A 19,443-nucleotide genomic window follows, 5' to 3' on the forward strand; every position below is an offset into this window, starting at 1 on the left:
GCAGAGTGCCCTCTGTCATGCACTTCAATTCAGCCCTCGTATCTGCTGCGCGTTCAATGGAACTAAAGTCATCTTGGCCTAACAGAGTTCTTAATCGCATATTATTGTATTTTAAACTTGCCAAGGCTAGCCAGCATGGGGAAGAGGAAATTATGTGAAGGAGATACGGGTGATGCAAAAAAAGGAAAGTTAAAAGGGAAGAAGAAAAAGTTCTGGTCTCAGTGTTGCTGAGGGAGGTGTTATGGATAGGATAGATAGTCTACTATCCGAATGTGAGGGGTTATTGAATTCCACACACCCTGTCCAAGCTCCTAGGGATAGCATGCAACAGATCCTGAGCAGCAAACCACCTAAAGGGCGTGTACCCGACATGTTTAAAAAATCCACCATAAAGCCAACAACACCAGTGCCCCAGAATGGACCATAATTAAATATAACAGTAGAGGGACCCTCCCAGTGCCAGCCAGACACCCACGAAGCTTTCACCACTTTAGCATGTAGTAATAGATTTTCAATTCTGGCAGACCTAACTGACCCATTGGCAAATACCCCACACAATGAGGGATACACAATGGGCCTGGATAATACAGTGAGTAGCAGCCCCAACAATTACAGGTGTATGGGCAATCAAAGTGTAACCGGCACAGATAATATAGCGTCTGTTGCTAGCAACATATATCAGGAAAGACCCATAGATTATACTGTCCATCAAACAGTGTCTAATAAGTTGGTAACATTGATGAATGAAATCAGGGCCCTCATAGTGTCCGTTAGCATACTTAGTGACCCCATAAGTAAGGTGCACATAGCAGTGAATTTGATTAAATCATCAATGGGCACCCATCCGAGTCATAAATCACCCTTACATACAGTTAGGGGTGTTAGCAATTATCATGTGGTACAAAGTGTAGCTAAGACATCAAGTACAAGTGGACTTTTCAGGCCCCTAAATACGGATACTACGAGTAAAAGTCAAGAGCACCCCGGGAGGAAAGACAATTTGACGCCTATCCTCAGACCCCTGTTGCCCCCTGCTAAGGCTATTGTTCTGACTTTTATCACCAATGCTAATAGATACGATGGCCAGAGAGTGGTAGGAGAAGGGAGTAGTACATGAATCACAGCAAAGAAGGTGTACATGATTAATGTCCCCAAACTTTCAGGTGCATCCAATAGAGAAGACGTGTGATCACTCAAGAGTAAGTGCACTCAGTGGATTCGTTATGGCAGGGGCTGTCGGTCAATAATAAGCGATGACATCATTACAGCATAAAGACACTTATGCCCTAATTCCACATCCAACTACATTGCCCTGACACTAACTCATCAACACTTAGTGGAAAATCTCGTAAGCTTTGACATTCGTACACAAAATCTTACCCGTTCTAATATCAGACTAAAATACAATCCGCCAGAGTTGGTTCCGATTCCCAGTACGTCAGTGTTAGACCTGGCACCATTGGCGTGGGTCTCCCTTCCATTTTTTCTGTTGCCTCATGTATGTTTGCTGGTGATAGATGCTTTAGGAACTGTGCCACTGCTATCCAGTGCCACAGTGCAGTGCTCCCTATTGTAAATTGATATATGAATCAGTGGTTCCATGTTTGGCTATTTGGTTTACTTGTCAGACCCTAGTCTAGTGCACTGAGTGTGCCCAGGGCGTGTAAATCCAAATGCTGCTGGTGGGCTTGCAGCACTGTTCGTGCCACCCACAGAAGCAGCCTTGTAAAGTGTGTCTAAGGTCTGCCATTGCAGAGCCTGCATGCAGTCTGGTACTGTCATGCCGACTGGGCAAGTGAACCCACTTGCCAGTCCCTAAACCTTCCCTTTTCTTCATATCAGTCACCCCTATGGTAGGCCCAAGGGCAGGGTGCATTGTAAGTATAAGGTAGGACAAGCCCTGATGAGTGTGGCATGTCCTAATAGTGAATTACAGTCATTTTCGTTTTTCACTATTGCAAGGCTACCTGTTCTCCATAGGCCAGAATGGGCTGTTATTCATTTTATAATCCTAACTGTCTCAGAGAACATGGTAGAAATTTGAGTTTAGTATGCCTGAACTCAGAATGATAAAATACATCTTTTAGTGAAGTTGGTTTTTAACATTCTGTGTTTGCAAATACCACTTTTAGAAAGTAGGTATTTGCTTGTCTAACCATTTAAACCTGCCTCTGCTCGGTTGTGTATTCCTATGTCTGGTTTTGTGAGTGACAGAGCTGGGGAATTCCAGGAGACAGGCTGAGTCACCCGGTGCTGAATAGCGACATCTGCATCTAGATGGGAGGGAGGAATTGCACCTGAACCTTAAATAGGGCTGTGCCTGCCTTCCACAATGCTGGCTCCACCTCCTGGGGAGCGGCTGATGTCTCTGCCCTGCACACTGAAAGAAGAGAAGGAGTCCTGTAAACAAAGTGCTCCAGGACTGTACTTGCCTTCAACAGTGATGGCTCTTCCTCCTGTGGGGGTCTGATGTGCATGCCCTGCACTGTGAAAGGAAAGGAGAAGTCTGGTAAACAGAGTGCTTCAGAACTGGTTTGGACTGGGCAAAGGCCCCTCTCCCCTCAGAGAACAAAGGATTTTGGGGTATAAATATTGGGACCCTGATCCCATGAAATTAGATCACTTTTGGACTACTAGAAGAAACTTTTATTGAGGAGAGGAACCTGAAGAAACTGAGGAAAGACTATTCCCAAGCTGAAGTGCTGCTTGGGGGATTGGCCTGCAGTGGTTGCCTTACTGCCAAAGGAAGGAGGAAGGAACTTTGTGTACTTTACCTTCAACTTGTGAAGGATCTCCAAGGGCTTGGAAAAGAGCTTGCCTCCTGCTGAAGTCTCAGGGACAACAGACTTCAACCCCCAGCACTCTAGAGTTCTTTGGAAGTGCCTGCTGCTGTTTTGGGCCTTCTGAGGGACTGCGTGTCGCAAGGAGCTGGAAGTGCGACTCATCGAAGAAGAAGCGTGTCGCTGTCCCTGCCGTCGCAACTCCGAAGGAGGGTGTCGCCGCTGGAACTGTCGCATGAACCGCATCAAGAGAAGAATCTCGCAACGAGGTCGGAGTGTGTCTCCGTCGCTGTGCCTGCCGTCGCAACTCCGAAGGAGGGTGTCGCCGCTGGAACTGTCGCACTGCACCGCATCGGAGAGAAGCATGCCGCAACGAAGAGGAAGCGTGTCGCTGCTGCTGCTGTCGCAACTCCGAAGGAGGGTGTCGCCACTGTAGCTGTCTCATTGCACCCCATCAAGAGAAGAATCTCGCAACGAGGTTGGAGCGTGTCACTGTCGCTGTGCCTGCCGTCGCATCTCCGAAGGAGGGTGTCGTCGCTGGAACTGTAGCACTGCACCGCATCGAAGAAGAGCACCTTGCATCCCTGAGAAGCGCGCCGCAGTCGGAGCTGCTGCCGTCACATCGTGGATGTCGCCGCTGTAGTTGTCGCATCGAGCGGAGGCTTCACGCATCGTGGGAGAAGAGTGTCGCCGCTGGAGCTGCTGCCGTCGCATCGTCAGGGTGTCGCCGCTGCAGTCCACGCATCGAACCGAGACCTTCTCGCATCCCGAGAAGCGTGCCGCATCTGGAAGATCTTCACGTCTTTATTTCTTTGCACCTGAACTTTGCCGCATTTCCCTCGCTGCGACATTGTTTGTCGGGGAAGCGCAACGCAACCTAAGGTACATTGACGCAAAGTGTCGCATCAAAGAACTGAACGGAACTAAGCTTAAATCTACAATCCTAAAGTAATCATAGTGTGTATTTTTGTCGTTTATGGTCTTGTGGTAACTCTATATAAAGTCTACTTATTTTTTATATAAAACCTGTGTAGTGTCCATTTGTAGTGTTGTCACTGGGTTACTGTATGTGGTCACAACTGCTTAACTTGCAACGCCTCTGAGATAAGGCCTTGCTGCTCGTGCCAAGCTACCAAGGGAGTGAGCAGGGGTTATTTTAGGAGTGTAATCCCCTTATGCTGACTAGAGGAGAGGGTCCCTATTTGTCCCACGTACCTACCTGTGCCAACTAGGACCCCCAAATCTAACAGTCACCATTAAGGGAGGTAGATTGAAGGTTACTTTCACTCACTGGTAATTTTTCGGAGAATATAATACAACTATCTCCCAGCGAGTGCGAAGCTCCCATGACAATAAATCTAACATCTACAGAACCTAGACAGACACCTGACACTGGCCCGTCAATAGCGGGAGGGTGGGATAGTGGAACACTAATTACCAATGGGGGCGTTGGGGGGTATTTTATCTGGATTAACTACACATAGGCTAGCAATATTGTCATGGAACATCGCAGGGTTGGGCACTAAGGTTACGTCCCCTGATTGGTTAACATTTATTGATAAGTTCAACATCTGCCCTTTTCAAGAGACATGGATGGTGGACCCTCTCTATCGATTGGGTTACTTGAACTATCATATTCCAGCCAGAAAAGGGGGTAAAGGTCGACCTGCAGGAGGCTTTACGATCTGGGTGCGTTAGGAAATCAGTTATAAAATCCAGTCTCTTCCGACCCTGTGTGAAGATGTCCTTGCAATATGGCTGAGAATAAGCCCACAATGTAGCATTAACGTTTACAATGTCTACGCAAGGGGTCTTAGCGGGGGGAAGACGTCTGAGGTTATAACAGCCCTCCACAATCTTCTGGATATACATTCCTGGAACTCCCTAGTGTTGGTGGCTGGAGACTTCAACTCAACCTTTCAGCCTCTTGGTATTGAAGACCAAGACCACACAGGCGAGGTAGATACTCGGTGGGGCATCCCAAAACTGAAACTAGCACCCATAAAAAATGGACGGATGCAGCAATTCAAATTAAAGCACTCTGTCTCGAAAAAGGGTTGCGGGCAGCAAATTGGAGCACAACCCCCGATAGGCATGGGGCTAATACTTTTGACAACGGCCGTAGTATCAGCCGTATAGATTACTTACTAGTTAATCTAAAATTATGGCACGCCTTAGGGGATAGGATTGTGAGGAATCGTCTAGAGAGTGATCATAATCCCTTCTGCTCAACTCTAGATTTTCAAGTACAGAGCACAGTGGTCCAGCCAGTTCCTGAATTACTTACCCTAGATCTGATCCCCACTAACAATATGCAGCAATTAAAATGGGCTAAGCTCTTAGAGAACCCGGATCTCCTAGATACTATTAATAGTGACATTGATTTTACCATAGCTGACCTAGAGGCCTGCCGTGATCACCCCGAGTTCTCTAAGATAATTACCGCAACTCATTTTTTCCCATCTAAGATTGTATTTTTTAAAGCAGTATACAGATAAGAACATTAAAAGGAAAAAACCTAGTTCATAGTTTAATGAGGATTGTAGGCTGGTTCGTAAAATACTGGGAGAGGAACTCAAGACAGGGGTTCCAGACAAAGTAAGGGTGGCCAGGAGTAACTATAGGAAGATCCAGGAAAAGGCCAAGAAGCAATAGGACGAAAGCAGATTTCAGGATTTGAGACTGGCATGTGCTAGTAGTATCTCCAACCAGTATTGGAACATTGTAAATTGGGATGGGGGTGGACAGCCAGTCCCACCACAAAATCATGTAGCCCAGAATGAATGGGTCAACCACTTTAAACCCCAATACGCTTGTAGCGATAAAGAGGGGGACCCCGTTGTGACTTTACCCGTGGCTAAAGTTTACATTGCCCTCAGAGCTGTAATAGGGGGTAAAGCACCGGGTATAAATGGCATACCGGCTGGCATTTTTTTGCATGATAAACCGAAATGGTGTCAGTATATTATAATACTGGCTAATGCCATTGCCAAAGGAGCCCCAGTGCCTACTTCCTGGAAAGGGGCTGAGATTATCCCGGTATATAAACAAGGGGATAAATCCCACCCAGGCAATTATAGGCCCATAAGCCTCATAAACTCACTGCAAAAGGTCATGGGCCTGTTAGTGCTGAAGAAGGTCCAAGCTTGGATTGATAAGTATGAAATGCTTTCACCACTACAGGCAGGCTTTCGGGCCCATATCAGTACTATTTATCAGGTTTTTAGGTTTACCTTAATATATTGGCGGACAGTGGTTTTAGGTAAGTGTTCCTTGTATGCTGCATTTGTTGAACTTAAGTCAGCATTTGACTTAGTTTCCCGCAGCAAGTTATGGGCAGTGCTACAGGAGCTAGGGATGGCACCAGAGCTGCTATCTCTTGTCATTCGCTTACATGAGGACAATTTTGCCCAAATATGGTGGGAGTCACAGGGTAGTGTCACTAAACCATTTCCCATTGATAGAGGTGTGCGTCAAGGTTGCGCAATGGCTCCCAAAATATTCTCACTCTTTATCAATGTGATTGCTAAGTTTTTATCGTTAACTCCCACGGATACCCCCGTACTAGCGGGAATTCTTATCCCCATTTTAAACTTTGCGGATGATACGCTGATTATCTCAAAAACTCACAGCGGCCTTCAGCGTGTCTTGATGCTATTTGAGGAGTTTTGTAATCTTAGGGGTCTGGAAATTAATGTAGCCAAAACAAAGTTCCTGTCCTTTAATCAACACAAAACTTTCATAGAAAGTGCATGCATGCATAACCACCCCTTGGAACAAGTTAGGGCTTTTACTTACCTGGGGGTAATCCTCCAAAAAGACATGAAATGGAACAATGGACAACTTGATATGGCTATTTTAAAACTCCGGCAACTATCTGGGGCTCCACTTACTAAGTTCAAAACCTTGTTCACAAAGCCAATTACCCCTGTACTTCAGATTTATGGCATGAAAGTTGTGAGCTCCGCTGTATATGGGCCCGAGCTCAGGGGGTTTTGTGAACCTATCCCAGTTAGCCGCAGCAGAAACACGTTTTTACGTAGCATCACAGACCTTCCACAAAGTACCCCAGTTTGTCCAATGCTATTTGAATTAGGCAGAAAATCTTTGGGTGATATTGCAAGAATACGCCTACTACTCTATTGGCGAAGAATTTAGTGCTCGCCAGAACTAGCACCTTATGCTTCTGGCCTAAATGATTTAATCCTGGCAGATTGCTAACTCAAAATCAAATGTCTACAGGAGATTAGAACCGTATTAGTTAAGATCGGCTTGGCCATGTTGTGGGAAGACCCCTTCAATGCGTCTTTCCTCCCAAAAGAGTATCTGAAAGAAAAGTATTGGAAATTGGTTTTCTCTGATACCCATCGAAATAATGCCACTTCCAAGCTTACAGAAAGTTTTTAGGAAGTCAACTGTCAGCCAAATCTAGAGCAATATTGGGATGTGATAACCATACCACACGACCAGAAGCTGTATTTTCAATTCAGGGTGGGCACACTGCCAATAAGATTGCACTCTGCAAAATGGGTTCCATCTGGAAATAGCAAGTGCCTCTTGTGTCTGAACGAATAGTAGACCCTGGCACACCTACTGTTTGTCCAGCTTAAGTGCCCCCCCTTCAAGGATGGCTCAAGCCAATCTGTAGGTCTTTGGGCTTCAGAAGGTGCGCCGATGCATTACGAATTTTACTTACTGAAACATCTCCATGTATTACCATCACAATGGCTACGTTCTTGAGTTGGTCATGGACTATTATACCACGGCAAACCCTTGTAACGGAAGTATGCATTGAAAGAGCTATCCTCGCGATTACAGATATGATGCTGGTTATTACTCATCTTGTAATGTATTTATGTCTGACTCTATGGTAAAGTGCAAGGTCGCCGAAAGAACTATACGTATCTGCGCCATATTACTTTTATACCGAGTAACAATATTATCAATTTTATTCTCTGATTTTTAAGACACAGAAATGTTTTAATACTCGCTTTTACAGTTATTGTGAATATTTAATACTGTTTTAAAATTGCGCTTGCTTATTTACTTATTGTCTAGTGTGCTATGAAGTATTTTATGCATGTGCTTTATGATTTAACTGTCGAATAAAGCTTATTGGATTGGATGATTTCTAAGGTTTTTTAAATGCTAATTTCTAACTATAACGTCCCTGTAACCTATGTTTTTGTTTTTGTGTGTGTGTGTGTGGGTGTGTGTGTGTGTGTGTGTGTGTGTGTGTGTCTATATCAGTTTCAGTTTCAGACGTCTTTATTTCGAATATTTCTTCATAAAAGACAACAAGTAAGATATATACAAAATTCAACATTAAAAATACAATTCATTCAGAATACAATTCATTACACGCTAAAATTCAATTAAATGGTATCGAAAAGACGTTCCAAAAGTCAATCAAATTTTAAAATTCATTCTAAATAGCAAAATTGTAAGATAAATTCCTACATCAGTCTCATTTTTCACCAAGTAAGTGCCTAGCTCTAATGGTCTAAGCCCACCCTAGGAATTTAGCCATGCCTATGGACACCCACTCTGTAGTGTTAAATCTTAAAACTCCAAGAGCTTCTTCACACACCCGTAAATTGATCCTCCTGCAAATGGGCTTAAGCCATTTGCGACGGGGTGCGGAGTAAGCTGGACATGCAAAGAGGAGATGGCCGATAGATTCCTTTTGCTCACTACACCAGGGACAGTACATGGTTGATTGGTTATGCCATTTGTTTGTAAACTCCCTTACTGGTAGCGTGCCAACTCTGAATTGGTGATAGAGTTTTCTATATCAACAAACTCCTTAGAAAAGAGGGTCCGAGGGCAAATTTAACGACCCAAGCTAGACATGTGCCCCAACTCTAACAGCAAAAACGACAATTATATCTAGGGGTCAAGAAAACAACAAACTAAGCTCACTGTAACCACAAGACTCCTGCATGGAAAGACAACAAGTGTGTAAATGTATAAATTAGAGGTGAAGACCCAAGTCAGCTCCCAAGTGTGACACCAATAAGTGAGCTAAAGCTCGAGGGCATGGGTACTTTTTCCCATCAGTAGCCGCTCTGTACCGCCCTTTTTGTCATCATTTGGGTTATCCTTGCCCAGGAGGAAAGGGAAAAAGGAAAACAAGCCATGATGTTATTTTAGGCTGTTCCAAAAACCTTTTGGTGTGATAAGACGTCAATACTAAATATTGTCTTTTAAAATTTGAGTGGCGACTATGAAAAGCAGTGTGAAAACAAACAAGCGAAAAATAATTAAAATTGGATATGACTGAGTAAGTGTGGTGCTTTATTTTACTTCTCAGTTTTCCAAATCTAAAAAACAAAGTGCAAAAACAGATTTAACAAAATATCTGTGAGCAATGATGGTCGACATGTTCCAGCATTATAATGGTATAGTACCAATGCTTTCTTCAGGACCCGATGTTTACTACTGCTTGTTTAAAGTGAAATTAAAATGTCACCTGCAAGATCCAGGTCAGAATAAATCCACCAGCAGATTTCTATTCAAGAAAGAACAAAAATGGGTATACAAGCTAAACAGTGACAAGGAGGGACTCAATGAACCAATACCCTGGATGTCGCTTTAATCTTACATCATCTGAGTTCTCGTTTAACTCCAGAACTGGGTCAAAACGTGTTTCCGGTCATATAGTACCATAACAACTCTCTTGTTAATACAAGCTAGGAACACCAAACGGAGTGGACCAACAATGGCAACATATTTGGTAATTGAGACTTGTCCTGGATGTATAGAAACGACCTTTGTTCTATGAGTCTCTTTTTAAAAAAAAATAATAATAATTCTACAATTAGTCCACTGAACACTAATATGTAGAATCCACATGGTTTGCCCATTTGATATAGTCTTATCTGATAGGTTTGTTCCACACTAAAACCCCTTATTATTAGCTGGTTTTTTCAGAAATATTAAAAAAGTTCTTGTTCTGGGAAACGCTGTGGTAATTATTAAACTCCTAATCCTATTATGGATAAATAAAAATGAGACTTTAAAAACGTGCTTTTATATTATAAACCAGCACAAACGGTCTTTTCATCGATAATGCCGGCAATTCAAACTACACCACCCAGAATGCCGAGCATCACGTGACCGGAATTACGTGCTCTGACAGACTGAGATTATTAATGGCGATATCACGTCCGATCGGTGCCTCCCCAGACAGCACAGAAACACGTCTGGAGACACCGACGGACAGGTAAGCGACACCTCATTTACCTATTTGCCGTTGAATAGTAGCCTTGTAAGCGTCCCTGCGTTTATAGCTAAGCCATGGTCACCAGCGCTTTGGTCACGCCGTTATTCACAAAACTGTGGCACTGGCCACACGTCAGGCAGCGTTCTGTAAGCACCAACTCGGCCGTGATAGGAGTGCCTATAACGTTAGATGGAGTCTAAAAAAACTCATTTCCTGTCATTAAATGTGCCGTTTATAGAGGCTGTTACGCATGGGCTTTTGCACATTTGCACCTACTACTCCATTTTTATAGACTGTAAGTAGTTTGGACATACCGATGAAAAATTAAATCGTTTGCACTGGTCTGCTTTCACCATTGACAAAACGCCCATGGATTCAATAGTATATACGTGCTCATTGATAAACGTGCAGATTATGTACCTAACAGCATAAACATCTACGGTCCTAACAAACGGATAACACTGATTTTATGTTCATTTTTAATAGAATGTTGATTGATAGCCCTTTTTCCATGGTTTTTTCGATGTCTCCTTGTTTATTTATTTTTAGGGCGGTGCTCCTCTATACCTGAGCTGTAGCCAGGTGGGGTGAGGTGCCATCACCACAGTTTATGGGTGAGTGGCCATGATTATGTCTACCTGCTGTTACTAATGACTTACTGACAGGTGATGTCTTACGTTTGATGACGTCACGGTTTATTAGCTTATAAATATGCTAATATGTTTTGTGTCTTTATGTTTCATGTTTGCCCCTGTGTATCTATCCCTTCGACATGATGTGACAACAGTCTGTGGTGGATTTATTCTGACCTGGATCTTGCAGGTGACATTTTAATTTCACTTTAAACAAGCAGTAGTAAACATCGGGTGCTGAAGAAAGCATTGGTACTATACCATTATAATGCTGAAACATGTCGACCATCATTGCTCACAGATATTCTGTTAAATCTGTTTTTGCACTTTGTTTTTTAGATTTGGAAAACTGAGAAGTAAAATAAAGCACCACACTTACTCAGTCATATCCAATTTTAATTATTTTTCACTTGTTTGTTTTCACACTGCTTTTCATAGTCGCCACTCATATTTTAAAAGACAATATTTAGTATTGACGTCTTATCACACCAAACGGTTTTTGGAACAGCCTAAAATAACATCATGGCTTGTTTTCCTTTTTCCCTTTCCTCCTGGGCAAGGAGAACCCAAATGATGTCAAAAAGGGCGGTACAGAGCGGCTACTGATGGGAAAAAGTACCCATGCCCTCGAGCTTTATCTCACTTATTGGTGTCACACTTGGGAGCTGACTTGGGTCTTCACCTCTAATTTATACATTTACACACTTGTTGTCTTTCCATGCAGGAGTCTTGTGGTTACAGTGAGCTTAGTTTGTTGTTTTCTTGACCCCTAGATATAATTGTCGTTTTTGCTGATAGAGTTTTCTATCAAGACTTTTGATGATGTTATCCCAATAGGTCTCAGTATGGGGGTCAACCTTGTGGAGCCTCCAAGTCTCTGCCCCAGGTCCGTTGCACGAAGAACACTCCTCCAAGCTGCGAAGTGGGACCCGCGCAGCGGGTCCGGCGAGCAGTAACGGTAGTGACAGGCAAGTACGGTCAGAAGCTCCTCGTGGCCCAAAAGAATTCTGCTTGGCGTCCCACGGAGTTCGGGAGTACAGGGTTTTTGAATACACCTTGGTCGGGGGCGTGGCAGCAGGAAGAGCGGGCCAGGTGCTGATGGTTTAATCCTGCAGGGACTCCTGGGAATTCGAGTCCCTGCGGCATCGCTCGCAGCCCTGCAGCTTACTCAAGCCTCCAAGTCTCTGCCCCAGGTCCGTTGCACGAAGAACACTCCTCCAAGCTGCGAAGCGGGACCCGCGCAGCGGGTCCGGCGAGCAGTAATGGTAGTGACAGGCAAGTACGGTCAGAAGCTCCTCGTGGCCCAAACAATTCCGCTTGTGTGTGTCTATATATAGATATAGATATATATATGTATAGGCATGTGAACAAGGGCGGTTACGCCCGAAACGCGTCATTGCTGTTTTAACTACCATTCGTATGCTGCAGTAAAAGAAACTGTTACCTGAATTGTGGTCTGTCTCTGTCTTCGCTTCGCCGGTCCGAGGGGATTGGAAGTAGCGACTGGGCGCTTCATTTCATATATATTTCTTTTATGTTCATTGTTATCACAGTCACGTGCTTTGGGTGCTAGCTGTCTTAATGGTCCGTTCAAGTCTTGAACGTTGTCATGTGATCAAGCCACGTTTGTGGTGAAACGCGTTATGGCTGACTAGCGAGGAATAAAAACGCTACTTTGCACTTACTCTGGGTTCGTGTCTGCTTTTCGAGAACTGCCGAGGAAGAGCTTTTGGCATCCGAGTTTTCTAAGCGGCGCTTGGGATATATAACTGGTGAAGCTTCGACCAGTTACACACGAACCCCCAAACGACTTGTGGTAGCTGGTAAACAGGAGCCCGACTTCGAGCCACGGCACGGAGCCTTTTTTCTTCAATCCGGGAGGATTATACCAGCGTTATCCCCCTGCAAGAAATAACGAGGCACCTGGAACGCTCGCTTTTCCCGCGGTACCGGAGGGTGCACGGGACTACTAGCAGAACGTGAAAGGTAGGACCTCTAAAACATTGCGGGGTGTTTGGTGTGCGAAAAATCGCTCGATAAACGGAAGGAGACTCACATCCTTCAGTTCGAGTGGTGTTTTCAAGTTAAATAAGCGTTTCCTTTTCTCAACAATAACCAACATGTCGGCCGACACGTTAAAGGATCGAGAAGCGGCAGCCCAGGGCGTGTTTGTCAACACCGCCCAGGTTCGGGACCGCCCAGAACCATCAGGAAGTAATCATGCTAAACCCGACGATAGTTTAAAAAGCAAAATGAAAACTTTGGAGAAGTTGATGCGGGGAGAACAGGCTAAATGGTGGGAGCACAAATCACTGACAAGTTATTTGGAATGTGGAAGAGTCCCGAGGGGGCTACGGATTTTACTGGCACCCACGTATGAACAACCTAACCCTGAACTAATGAAAAGATGGGCACAAAGAAACCTTGACTCATCCAGAGAATTGATAATCTTACTTGTAGAGTTTGCGGAAATCGATCGTATTGAGCTGCAGAAAAAAGTGGTAACTTTAACGGATGAAATAGCTCAAATGGGAACACCTGAAGAAATAAATAATCTAAATGCGGAAATGACTAAACGTCTCAAAAAAGAAGAAGAAAAAATTAAGGCTCGTAAAGCCTACAAATTCCAGCGTGATCTCATAGACTATGAAAGTGGGCGCATTTTCACTTTTGCACGTAAATTCGATTCCATCAAAAGCGGTAAGAATACTGGGAGAAACAAAAACAGAATGCAAGCGGGTACATCCAATGCTTCAAATGTTTCAAATGAATCCACTCTATCGGATTTCAGCTCTGCCGCTGAAAGTGAGAATGAAGGCAATGCAATTAGGAAAGTACCTGCAGACCCCAAAGCGATTCCGTCACCAGGGGAGGAAATCATTTTTTTAGCCATGGATCGGCTATCAACCCTGCGACCAAGGAACCGGCAGAATCAAGCTGCAAACGAAGAAACCGCAAACGCGGTAAAAGGCGGAAAGCAAGGAAACGCGCCAACAAACAGCAATTACAGGGGCAAGGGAAAGGGCCGGTGGAACAATTAGCAACGGCAAACCAAAACTGCACTCCGATTTCCCTCACAGACCGCAAGTCTGACGAAAATACAAATTACACAAAAAATACAAACTCTAAAAAATCTCTAGAAAAAACAGTTATTAACTTAACAGAAACAGTGCTAACCCAAGCAGAGACACAAATTCTATCCTTGGGACTATCTTTCTGTAAAGAATCAAGTTTCGATTATGCCACCACTCGGATGGATGTGTACCAATTCATTAGAAAACTAAAGCTGTGTAAATTCCATACCATCAAACAATCAAATCAAGTTAACACTGATAATGATTCTCAAATGAACAGCCAAATGCCCATGGGAACTACTTCATGCACTGAGCCACCTTCAACTCTACTAACTGTGTTAACAGACCTGCACATTGAAAATCGCACTGAATTTTCGCAACAGTGGCCAGACAGCCAACCAGTTCCCGAAAAGAAAATCACGACCCCCTTCAAAAACAGATCTAAATTTAATCCGATCATGCCACGAGATGGAATTGACATTTACAATGAACATGTAATTAATGAACTGAAAAAATTGAATTTCAAAACGTGTGCAATGAAAAACAAAATATCTAGACAAAACAGAATGTATGACAATCTTGTAGCCAAACTACAACAGAATAACCAAATTGTCATCAGAAACTCAGACAAGGGAGGCAACGTGGTATTATGGGACAGAAACAAATACATGAGTGAGGCAATGTTACAATTAAATGATCGCAATTGTTACAAATTCAGCAGTGCGTCAGCAATTAAAGAGACATTTAATTTATTTCATTCTAAACTTCTGGCTTGGAAAAGTGCTGGTCTAATCACAAAAGATGAACACTTATACATGAAAAAAGACTACCCTATCATTCCAAATATTTACTTTATTCCTAAAGTTCACAAGGATGTTGTGAACCCCCCCGGAAGGCCCATCATTTCCGGGAGGAACAGTTTGTTGGAACATACTTCAAATTATATTGACTTTTTTTTGCAGGTCTATGTCATTGGATTAGCCTCTTACTTAAGAGACACTAGCGATTTTCTTGACAAAATCAAGGACTTTTTGTGGGACCCTGAATATCTACTCCTTACTCTGGATGTCTCATCTCTTTATACCTGTATAGACCATAAGGATGGTTTAAGAGCCTTAAGTTACTTTCTTTCCAAAAATCGACCAACCTCCCCCGAGCACAATCAAATGCTATTAGACATGGTGACCTTTTGTTTACATCATAATATGTTCACCTTCAACCAAGTCTATTATCAGCAAATGAGGGGGGTGGCAATGGGTGCCAGCTTCTCCCCCAGTTACGCCTGTATTTTCATGGGCTGGTGGGAGGAGCTGGTTCTAAAGGGCACTCTAGGCGCTTTTTATGATAAACCCGTTAAAATGTATTACAGGTATATTGATGATCTTATTTTTGTCTGGAAGGGTACTAGGGAGGAGGCCCAGGAGTGGGTCAACCTTTTGAATATCAATGATATCAACCTGAAATTTACCTGTACCATGAGCAACACCAACATTCACTTCCTAGACATAGAGATATACATCCATGATAACATTCTAGAAACCAAGTTGTATAGAAAGGAGACAGCGGGGAATTCGATTTTACATTACACCAGCTTCCATCCTAAACATCTTATTCGCAGCATCCCTTACGGGGAAATGCTGCGGATAAAACGCATCTGCAGTAATCCAACTGATTTGAAGATGGCACAAAACGAATGTAGGGACAGATTCCTCGCCAGAGGTTATCCCATTCATATCATTCAAACTGCCATCAACAAAACTGCTAAACTGGATAGAAACTCTCTCCTAGTCCCCAAGATCAACAACTTGCCCACATCAGAATCCCAAGTAACATCTAATACTGGTACGGTTAGACTCATTGTGCCTTATAGTGCCCAAAAAGGCGCTATAAACAAAATCATTAACCAAAATTGGGCCTTAATTCGTTCAGACCCAATCATAGGTCAAGTCATGCCTATCAAGCCTAGTGTTACATACAAAAGGGCTATTTCCCTTCACAATAGTCTTGTATCCAATTGTCCTGAGGTTACTCCTTCTAAGGACTGGTTGAAAAGTTCAAGAGGTTTTACCAAATGTCATTCGTGCAAGGCTTGCACTTACGGTATTAACAAAACCAGTTACCGTACTGCCTTCAGTAGCAAAGAGTTCAAAATAACCAAGTCTCTTCATTGCAAAACTGAGTATGCCATTTACATCCTAGAGTGCACATGTCCCCTACGGTATGTGGGAAGTACCAAGTTACCTGCCAATGTTAGGATATTACAGCACATCAGGGCTATTACTAACTCTGATCCCACCTACCCTGTTGCAAGACATTTTCGTGAGGTCCACAATAACAATCTAGTGGATCTCAAATATTATGTTATTGACACCATTCCGAAAACTAGGCAAGGAGGTGACCGGGAACACTGCATGCGTAAACTGGAGACGAGGTATATTTTGAACTTTAATAGTAAGAGCCCGGGTGGACTAAATAATACTGAAGATTTACACACATGCCTCTAAACATAAGACCTATTGGTAAGAGAACCCCCATAAGTGATCATTCGCATTTGATCTGTTTGTATGCAATTGAACTTCTGGTTATTTTTTGATCTTTTTGTTCCAATTCTAAACCTGTATAATGAAACCTGTCCCCTGTGTCCTTCTCCTTTTCGTTTTCGTTTTCATTTCAATTTATTGTTTTATCGACTAAATTCTGAAACTCCTTTAGTCGTATTGTCATTTTAAGTGGTTTTACAACATGGGTCTTGTAAACCACACACAGGCTTTTGGACCATGCCCCCTTGGCTGCCTCATTTCTCTCTGTTTATTCACGAAATCCTCACACCGAGGTTTTTTAATTATTATGCACACATTCACTTTATGCACTTAGTGACGGTTCCTTTTTGGGATATTAACCTTCCAGTTACATCATTTTGGGGTTTTTGAATCAAATCTCCATCAATGGGGAAAAGGGAGACCTTTCTTTCTTTGCAATTATGGTTGCACTCAGACGGACTATCATGTAAGCATTATGCCTGAAATCAAGTTATGACCAACCCAATATCACCTTGGGCAACATATTTGTATATTTGTGTATATATATGAAATATCAGAGGTTTTCTTATATATTTTTTATATGGAATTATATTTTGTATGAAAGAAAAAGCCTTCTTCTAAATAACATCGTTGTATTTTTTAACGTACCAACTTATGTTTACAAGCACTTTGCACTTTTTTCATAATACAACAATTATTAACATTGCCCACAAATGTGATGTGTGCTTTCGTTTTTAATCTATGTTGCCCTTGTACAAATTTATTATTATTATTCAACAATGATGTTGGTCAATAGCAATGATTAATTTCATACAAATTGTGATGCTGAGTCATTTTCCGAAATAATTGCAAAAAATGTATATGTATTTCACAGTAACTGAATCTCACCTTCCCATTATTACCCCTGGACTTTTGTGAATTTAGGTGTATATATATATTGTATATACTTACTTTTGATTCGAAGGTAAATTTCCTAATGTACTTCACGTTTATTTCTTTTATGTTCATTGTTATCACAGTCACGTGCTTTGGGTGCTAGCTGTCTTAATGGTCCGTTCAAGTCTTGAACGTTGTCATGTGATCAAGCCACGTTTGTGGTGAAACGCGTTATGGCTGACTAGCGAGGAATAAAAACGCTACTTTGCACTTACTCTGGGTTCGTGTCTGCTTTTCGAGAACTGCCGAGGAAGAGCTTTTGGCATCCGAGTTTTCTAAGCGGCGCTTGGGATATATATATATATATATATATATATATCCAGAATGTATTGTAACCGAAATTATATTATCAGCGCACAAGGTACTCTTCTTCTGGGTCCACGTTTCATACAGAAGATTGCAATTATTGTTAACTGCATCCTGTTGTTCTTTGAATAGGCACAAAACCCAAGCCTTACTGATCTGTGATACCTTGTCTTCTGCCTAGGTTCACTTGTAAATTCCATGGCGAGGTCTCTTGAGAAACAGTTGAGTGGTCCTCGCGATAAGCCTTTTGGTGGAGTGTCTGTACTATCTGGACCAGCCGCAGCATCTACTTCATCTGGAAACTTAGTCCGGAAGCTTCAGGTACAGCACTAAAGAGAGGTTATTTGTAACAATTGTTTAAAAAAAACACTATACTGTAAGCCTTTTTCTTTAAAATTAAGTACAGCTTGTAAGTCAATACAGAGATTTTCTTCAGCTTTGACCATTCCGACGAGAAGAGCGATGTCCTGTATGATGGATAGATTGAAGGATCTTGTAAGATAAGAAATGCAGTTGCCGAAGGGCATAATACCTGGGGCCCTATTGTGTAAAGGGCCCACTTTCCGTGTTAGCACCCAGCACACCTTAAAACAGGTGCGCCAGGCGCAAACAGGGAAAGTTCACCCTATTACTTGCAATGCTCTGCCCCCAGGGCTGCCGTAAACTTGCTCTGCCCTGGGGGCAGCGCATTCATGTGAAAAACTGAGAGGCTGCTTTGAAGCCGTTCCATGTTTTCAAAGTGCAGGTGCAAACCAGTTTGCACTTTTAAAGGGGATAAGAGATCCCCCTAGCAGGCAGGTGCAGTGAGTGACAGCACCTGCCTGCAAGGGGATATCTGAAGGGGGAGTCCATGGGACCTCCTTTCCTCCCTCCAGAGGGCTGCAATCAGGGGGCGCACAGATAGTGCGCCACCATTTAGATGGTGCACTCTCAGTGCGCCTCCTGAGAGCTTCTTTGCCTCTGAGTATGAGTCTAAAATATGGCCCGGGCGCTGAGGCAAAGGGATTCCCTCATTTACATGCCCCATGGCAAATGAGGGCACACCCTCTTGAGGAAGGGCTGGCGCAGTATGTGGCCAGCGCCTTCAGTATTACAGAAGGGTCCACACAAGCGTCTGCACCCCTTCTGTAATACCAAAGTGCCCCAGGGGTGTGCAAAACAGGCAAAGCCTTCTAAGCAGCATATCGAAGCCGTGTCCATGGTACCAAAACGAGGCTAGAACACTAGAAGCAGAAGATAGGACAGATTGTTTCAGTGCATGATGATACCAAAAAATAACTCTAAAACAAGTAAGTAGGAATTAGCTGGTTTATTGATACTGTCAGCTAAAGGAGTCAGCCAAAATAAAGTTGAGGATGGGGGATTATTTCCGTTAATTGCACTACGTATCACTGTGAGCTGTGAACTTGGTTATAGGTAAATCCCCTGGAAAACTATTGACTAACTATGAATACCTACACAGCAGTGATAAGTTGCATACCTGTTAACACTGGATTCGTATTGATTTACATGCTCGTACCAAAGATTATACTATATATTGGTATATGTACTGTAAATGCATAATAAAGTTTGTTTACAAAACATTAAAATAAAGGAGGCAGCCAACAGCAGTCAGGGAGCAAAACATATTTAGAAAGGAAGAAGTAAATCTGACGAATGTAGTGACAGCTAGCATGAAGATAAAAACTTGGAAATCAAACCAGGTGCTAGTTTAGTGGAAGAAGTGACAGAGGGAAGGAGTGTAATTAAAGAACATTACTTTTTATTTTGTTTGACCAGTCAATTGTAAGCATATGCAAAGAATAACTGGTATGAGAACAAGCTGTTAAAAATGTTTTATCTTGAATTTATTGTGAGTGATCATAGTCGATTGAGAGTCATCCTTGTTTAGTTCAGGCAGGCACTCAGTGTATTTCTGGAGGTAGGTGTTACATGATGGCAGTGTACGGA

The 19,443-nt window shown here is 42.9% G+C and overlaps 1 protein-coding gene across 5 annotated transcripts in view; it reads left to right on the top strand.

The window, feature by feature from the left end:
- Window positions 1–19,443, top strand: part of DZIP1L (DAZ interacting zinc finger protein 1 like) — a 796,975-nt gene that overhangs the window by 775,181 nt on the left and 2,351 nt on the right. For all 5 annotated transcript variants that reach the window (XM_078665844.1, XM_078665841.1, XM_078665843.1 and 2 more), the window contains one exon: window positions 17,675–17,814. In XM_078665844.1, the coding sequence (XP_078521970.1) occupies window positions 17,675–17,814 (140 nt within the window). The remainder of the gene's footprint in view (window positions 1–17,674; window positions 17,815–19,443) is intronic.

Source organism: Lissotriton helveticus, chromosome 11, assembly GCF_964261635.1.
Source record: "Lissotriton helveticus chromosome 11, aLisHel1.1, whole genome shotgun sequence".
In the NCBI taxonomy this organism is placed as follows: domain Eukaryota; kingdom Metazoa; phylum Chordata; class Amphibia; order Caudata; family Salamandridae; genus Lissotriton; species Lissotriton helveticus.